Source organism: Cyprinodon variegatus, unplaced genomic scaffold, assembly GCF_000732505.1.
Source record: "Cyprinodon variegatus isolate N-32 unplaced genomic scaffold, C_variegatus-1.0 Scaffold803, whole genome shotgun sequence".
In the NCBI taxonomy this organism is placed as follows: domain Eukaryota; kingdom Metazoa; phylum Chordata; class Actinopteri; order Cyprinodontiformes; family Cyprinodontidae; genus Cyprinodon; species Cyprinodon variegatus.
Window position 1 is genome coordinate 293,311 of NW_015151256.1, and position 7,717 is coordinate 301,027.

The 7,717-nt window shown below is 39.5% G+C and overlaps 1 protein-coding gene across 1 annotated transcript in view; it reads left to right on the plus strand.

The window, feature by feature from the left end:
- Positions 1-7,293, plus strand: part of tollip (toll interacting protein) — a 12,398-nt gene extending 5,105 nt beyond the window's left edge. The window contains exons 4-6 of the mRNA XM_015396530.1: positions 1,475-1,627; positions 2,771-2,855; positions 6,292-7,293. Of these exons, the coding sequence (XP_015252016.1) occupies positions 1,475-1,627; positions 2,771-2,855; positions 6,292-6,515 (462 nt within the window). The 3' untranslated portion in view covers positions 6,516-7,293. The remainder of the gene's footprint in view (positions 1-1,474; positions 1,628-2,770; positions 2,856-6,291) is intronic.
- Positions 7,294-7,717: the final 424 nt, after the last annotated feature.

Here is a 7,717-nt window from a genome sequence, read left to right on the forward strand (position 1 = left end):
GGGGAGATGTTCATGTTGCTGCGGTCTGCAGTCTGACCGCTAGATGTCGCTAAAAGTTACACACTGTAGCTTTAAAGGCTATTATCTAATTTGCAGTGGGATCTGAAGTGACCTTTTTTTAATGTAGTCTAGTAAAATAAATTATTAATGAAATAGGAAACATGGGGCAACATGAATGGAGCGAGGTGTTACGTTCACAGCTGGGAAACAGTGCAATAATTTAACAGCCAGTTAAATAAGACAATACACATGAATCGGTCACATCATTAAATCAAACGCCGTGTTTCTCAGAGCCCTGGCAGAATAACATGAAGGAAAAATGTCAGAAAATTCCTTCTCCTGAAAATTTGAGCGAGCGTGGAGCGATTTCGCTGGAGCGGCAGGAAAATTAAGGTGAGTGCGGAATGTCCTGGCTCAACTTTGAACAGCGGAGCCGATGAGCGAACATCCTCCTGTTGAACTAGTTCTGGATTTAACGCGGTTCGGTTGTGTCTTGTACGGTTCGGTTAAGTTGCGTTCCATTTACACTCAACAGTTATTGCGGTTACCGTGCTTGGACCGATCTCAGCACGGTTTCAAAAGGGTAGTGTAAATGGGGCTATTGATTAAGTAAAAGAATCATATTTCATGAGACAATATATCTAATCATTTCATTAAAGGATATCAGTATTGATTCAAAATGCAGCCAAATGGATCTAAAATTAAAAAGAAATATTGTGAAGTAAAATGAGCAAAGAGTTGACATTTAAGAAAGAAATAGTTTTATTTTACTCTGCAGAGGAGAACAACACAAACAGTTGAACTGTTAGTGAGGCTCTGCCAGCTTGGTTTCCCACCCCTGCGTATAAAGAGAATTCTCACACACGACCATTGGGTCGTCCCAAGAGAAACAACTTTTGAGTTCATTAAACATTCATATTTCACAAGTCAGATAAAAACATTTCAAAGCATCTGTCTCTTTCATGGCATTAGGGAGTCTTATAGACCTTGAAGGGCATGGATCTATATTTAACCCTTGTCTAGAGCGAGGAGGTAACCACTCTCAGTCATCTCACTCCCAACTCCCCACATGGCTTCCAGTATAGAGGGTACTTCTAATTGGCTGATAAAAGGCACAGTGTAATGTCTCATCTCACAATATTTTGAGTAAAAACTTCCATTTTATTGTCTTCCTTTTTATATAACATTTAAACCTCCAGCCACTAGTTGGCAGTGCAGTACCAGCTGTTATTCAGCTGCTCTTCAGCAGCAGCTGAGCAATTACACTATTTTCTGAGGTTTTCCAGAGTGTACTTTTATATAGATTGCAATACGCTGTCCTTGTTAATGTTTTAATAAATCGCATCATAATATGCATCAAAATGAAAAATTCTGGCCAATAGAGCCCTGCAAATGAAAATGTGAACAACTGTGAGGTCCCACAGAATCAAACATGAGCTGTTGTGATTCTATGTGGATGTGTGTTTGTGTGCAGAGAGCGTTCTCCATGGACGACAGGATCGCATGGACACACGTCACCATTCCAGAGAGCCTGAGGGAGGGCACCGTGGTGGACGAGTGGTTCAGTCTCAGTGGGAGACAGGGCGACGACAAGGAGGGCATGATCAACCTGGTCATGTCGTTTGCTGTGAGTACATTTAGGCTCCATCTGTGGTGTTCCAGTAAAACCAGTGCTCCACTGGTCGGGTCAGTAACCATTCCAACATAAACTAACGAGAAGCGACGACAGAGAGATTGGGACGCCTGTTTAACTAACAGTTTGTGCCATTTCTTCTGATCAGAAGAATATTCTGGGAAACTAACAATAACTTTTTATTAACAGTATTAATAAAACCCACAGCCATGTTCTCTGACAGCAACATCCGAAGATTTATAGAAGCTTTAATTATTGATTCTTTAACGTTTCTATAAAACTTAACCTTTTAACACGGCAGGGCTGTACGGAGAGCCCTACAGAGCTCAGAGGGAAAAAGGCACATATACCTTCAATTAAATTCAATTCACAACACGTCCTCTCCTGGAAATTTACAGAGACAATTCAGCCGAATCATCCAGTCAGATTGGTTCAAAGTTTTCCATCTAAGGAAAACCGGCTGATTGCTTCGACTGGAAGGCAATTCCTCACACTAAGCATACTTGTAGCAACGGTGGAGAGGAAAGCTCCCTATTAACAGGAAGAAACGTCCAGCAGAACCAGGCTCAGTGTGAGCTCCAACATCTATAAACAGAGGTGTTGATGGCAGCAGCACAGCTGATATTTCTCTCCAGGATGGAGTCACAGCCAAACAGGAACAGACTAGATGAAGCTACTATGAGAAAAAGCAGAGAGAGCAGAACGATAGAGATTGAACTAACAAACTCTGAGCAATGGGAGAATAGAGATAGAATGAAGCAGAATGATGAGAAATGGTCTCCATGTCCTCCAGCTGTCTAAGCCTATAGCAGCATAACTATAGCGATAGCTCAGGATAAGCTGAGCCGCTCTAACTATAAGTTTTATTAAATATACCTGGTGTGCAGGACAGAGTTATAGCTTATCATCTCACACCGATTTTTTGTTTTGTTTGTTTTAATATAGAATACACCATTATATCTAAGGGTTATAAACATTTTAAAAGATCAGAAGTTGATTCCTCGTTCTGTAGCGAGACACTAAAACCTGCATATTGTACAGCCAAAAAATTTTTTTTTCTGCACAATCGTTGCAACCTCACACTGATACTCATCTGTCCAATTATCTGACCTGATCTAAGCTTTTTGTTTCCTCCAGTCTTTACCAGCAGCGATGATGACTCAGCCTGTTGTCCTCATGCCGTCCGTCTATCAGGAAGGAGTAGGTTATGTCCCCATCACAGGTGAGATGCTTCAACTAATCAACTAATCAATCATCACATTCAGTTATTTTAACTATCAAATATTTTCACTCATTTTACTCTAGTTTAAACACTGTTAAATGTCTCTAGTTTCCTCCATCCTTTATTTTTTACCCTTTTAAATCATTGTAACTTCATTTTATTTGATATTAAATCAAATAACTCAGATTATAATGTATTGTTCTGTGAACACGCCCTCCTGGCTGTGTGTTGGAATAACAAATTAAAGCATGATTCATCGTCTGACCCTGAATGGAGCAACATTCAGTCAAAATATTAGAATCTAATGACAAAAATCCTTCAACTCCTATGGAAACATTTTTCAGATAAAACTCTCTTAAACTAGTGCAAATGAACTAGAACTAATTATCTTCTATCTACACATAAAAGAAGAAATAAACTGATGCAATAATTTCACAATTCAACAAGGATTTTATGTGGGAAAACTAAAGATTATCTTAGAGTTTGGATTTAGATCAAATCAGCTTATTATTCATTTAGAGCAATCGGAAGGTGTTTAAACCAATTCACGAAGGTAAAGGAGGTGAATAAAAGTTTATTTGGTGAAATAATGTTTTATTAAATGATTTTCCTAAATCGGAAATCCATAAGTGTTTAGATAATTTATTCCTAACCTTCTGTGATTGAGGGAATAACAGGTAGGGGGCCTTACGGCCATTTTTTATATTATTTATTTTAAATGTCTATTTTTACTGATCAAACATTAAAATCCAAATTATCCTGACAATACAAAACAAAACCCTTCTACCTTCAAGCTTTTAACAAGGGCAGCAAATCGTTTGCAATCAGGTTTGTTCTCTTTTATGAGGGAATGTTTGCAGCATAAATTTTAGAAAATGGCTGAATTGTTCAGATGTACGCTCTTGAGCTCCAGTTAGATAATAGAGGAAATAAATCTACTATTTATTTATCTTCATGTTAATCTCGCACTAGGAAACCAAAGTACATGAACAAGAGTGGTTGAAGGTGTCATGTGACCCACAGTGTTGTGACCGTCATACGTCAAGAGCGAGAGGCAGACGTAACAGAGAGAATCCTGTCATATTTTTTTTGTTTTGTTTTTAAATAAAACACAATTTAGACGTGGGGGGAAAAAAATCCAGCAAGAATAAAGGAAGTTATTTATCCTTGAGGGAGGGCCGTGGTTAGTGATCTCTGCTGTAAGGGATGGAGAGTTTGATCACTCAGTCAGCAGAGAGCAGGGCGTCTCTGCTGACCAGAGAAAATATTGGATTACTTTGAGTTAATTCATATCTGGATAAACCGAGCAGATATTTCAGCTTTACATTCATTTATTCTCACCTACAATTATCTAACAGAGAACCGTCTCATCATGAAAAACAGTTTTTATCATTCTCCTAGTTAAAGGTTTAGTGGAGGATGTTCTTTTTTAGGTGGATCATCAAAATAAGTTGTCCTGCTGATTGTCAGTCGTTCTGGTAATATGTTTACGTAAGGCCATCTTACGCGCTCGTACCCATTTTCACTTAGCATTGGTGAATCTGAAATAGTGGAAGAAATACACATTTTATTTTGGAAAGTAAGCTTGCATGAGCGATACAAACGGCAACTTTTAAACATAGGCTGTTTCTCAATATGTGTTCATCAGCGTTCTCGTTTGCTCGTGACACGTCATCAGCCTCAGCCCTAGCACTGTTCCAATTGCCGGGAATGCACCAAATCCCCGGATGTTGTTCTCGCCCCGCTGTCTTTATCGAGTATGCATCAGAGCAGACTTGTCCATTCTTGAAATTGACAGCTGTCCCAGCATGCACTGCGGCAGCAGCTTTCAATGGAGCGCTCCATTCAAAGCTAAAGGTTGTCTTTTCTGTTGCTGTTGTTCAATAAAACTATGTTTAAGATCATTTGAGGCGAGAATATTATACATTAAAGTGTCACTATATGGTCCATTTACCGATTTAATGCGTAATTAAAAAAAGATTTCCGAAGTTGAGAGGACCGCGGCAATCAGCGGAGCTCCAAAGCTAACGGCTAACAGCAGGTGCAGATGGGCAAACAGCTCAGAGGAAGAAGTACCAGGAGAAATGGGCTTGTGCATGCTCTCACACGCATTTAATAGGCGTTTACTCTAGGGCAGGGGTCTGCAACCCAAACTGCTTAAAGAGCATTATTTGACCAAAAAAACGAATCTGTCTGGAGCAGCAAAAATGTAAAGGTCTTATATAAGCCTTGTACTGAAACACAGGTTCTAAGCATATCAGCCCACAATATAAAGGGGCTATGTGGGCTTAAATATAAAATAAACATTCATTATTAAATGTTTATCCCGGAGCAAATGTCACATAGTAGCATGAGGTGAGGGGATGAATGAACGCGCTATGGAAAGCCATTTGGTCCAATTACTCATGATTTTTAACACGTAGGCAACAATTCAATGACACATATTGTGCGTTTGTGCGTTAACGTGTTGTCTTCGCCTTTCAATCTGTCACACCTAGTTAACGTGTTATGAAAGCGTCAAGTACGTGTTGACAACATGTCAAATACACATCAACTACGCGTTAAACAACAAGTATTTTTGATGTCAAGAATTGGATTTCTGGATATCTGTAATGTTATATAAATTTTTGATATCTGGAATTTTCATTATGTCTTGTAGTAACTATTATGGAGATCTGAAATTAGAGTTCATCCTTATCAAAATTCATTTTTACATAGGAAGAATGTTATTTTAGATATCTGGAAGTAAAAGCCCAATACAAATGTATGAGAAACGTGATGTCATGTTTACTAGTAAAAATTACATTTCAGATATATGAAATGTTCATTTAGACTAGGAAGAAATGCATTTGAGACATCTATATTACATATGTAGTCAAGCTAATACATGTCAAAAATTGTCTGCCATACTCTACTAATCAGCAACGCGTACTTGACACGTAATTGACGCGTAGTCGACGTGTTCTTGATGCATTAATTGTGTGACCGATTAAAAAGCGAAGACAACACGTTAAAAACGTGCAAAGAACGCGTAAAATACGTGCCATTGACGTGTTGTCTATGTGTTAGAAATCATGAGTAATTGGACAAAACAGCTTTCCATACTGTCACCACGCACCGCTTCAACAGGGGGCGCTAAAGAGCCGCATGCGGGTGCATGTGCATTTTTTTTCTGAAGTGGAGAGGAGCTTCTTTTCAAAATTTCACACAAATCCTCCCCTATACCTTTAATGAAAACATTTGGGTGCTCTGGGGTACTGCCTCTATACTGCCCTCTGCAGCCAGCTTAGTGAACTACAGGTGATTTAAACCCACACTGAGAATGAAGTATAGAGACGTGAAGCAATGTTTAAATGTATTCTAATGACCTGCAATAATTGTTGCACACATTATGAACTAGAACTGCTTTCCTACTGTCTGTCTGTGTCAACATTAGGAGTGCCTGGAGTCTACAACCAGGGCGTTGTACCTATGGCTGTACCGACAACCATGCCGGGGGTGGGGGGCCAAGGGCCGGTGTGCAGCGAGGAGGACCTGCAGGCTCTTCAGGACATGTTCCCCAACCTGGACAAGGAGGTGGTTCGCACGGTGCTGGAGGCGCAGCAGGGAGACAAGGATGCTGCCATCAACTCTCTGCTGCAGATGACGGAGGAACTCTAACCACACAGTTCCAGCAAACAAACATGCATGAATGCAGGCAGGCAGGGAGGAAGCTATCGCCTAGAGAGAGAAGACTGCAGCTTTACACATGCACACACTCAGCTCTCCCAAAGAAACATTATTCCTGAGATCCTAATTGATCCACGAGCTGCTGATCAAAGGCCTGTTTCCTGTCAGTAAAATTACCCAAACAGCTCAGAGGAAGAAGTACACGGTTCGTACTTGTACACAGCCCTGTAGTACTGCAATGATGGGACCAGCCAGGCAGAGAAGTAGAACTTGATCCATTCTGTAAGTGTTGCTTCAGGTTTGTTTGTCACTTATATACCTTGTTGTTAATTAAGTAGGATCCCCCAACCACTCCACCACCCCCCCATAACCCAGGGTTTGATTTGCACTGATTGAGCTGTAGTGAGTCACTCTGATGTTTGTTTGGTGTTTTTAGTCCCTGTGTTCCCTTCATGTTTAGCTATTAAATGTTAGCTATATGAAAAGTCTTATGGAATAAATTATATAGAAATCTCTATGATGAGGAAGTTTCAGGTGAATGATTTATGTAAAGGAAATTTTGTCTGTTTAAAAAAAAAAAAATCTAAAACTTTCTTAGATGTATCTTAAAAGCTTAAGTATTTTAAAGTTATTTTGATATAAAATATTGAAATATGTGTGCAGTGGCTTGTTACATTAACGTCAGTTTTTGAAACTAGTGTGACTTTGAAGGTCTTCCTTCATTTAATTATTAGCTTGCCAATAAAGCTTTTGAGGCCAAGATGTTTAAAGTTTTCTGTTTTTTTTTTTTATTTATTTTAAGGACCAAAAAGTTAAGAGATTTACTGTAATTTTAACCCAATCATTTTCACCATCTACCTATAAACAATCGGTCCTCTCCATCACTAATGCGTTAGTCTAGTTCACTGTTTACCTCCCTGTTTCTAAATATGTGAGCAAATAGAGCAGCGGCCTGCAAACATGGAAGCTAGCAAAAGATGCGAACCAGAAATAAGAGGACTCTGCAAGATTCAAAAGGGTTTGGACAACAATTAAAGCCGGGCGAGGGAGGACCGCTTGTAGCATTGATAGTGTCAAGCGCTGTATATTGGCCTGAAGAATTATTTAAAATAACTCATGCGTCAACTCTTTAAGTCACAAATTCCCCATTTACACTACCCTTGAAAAAGCGTGCCGAGACCGGTACGGGCTCA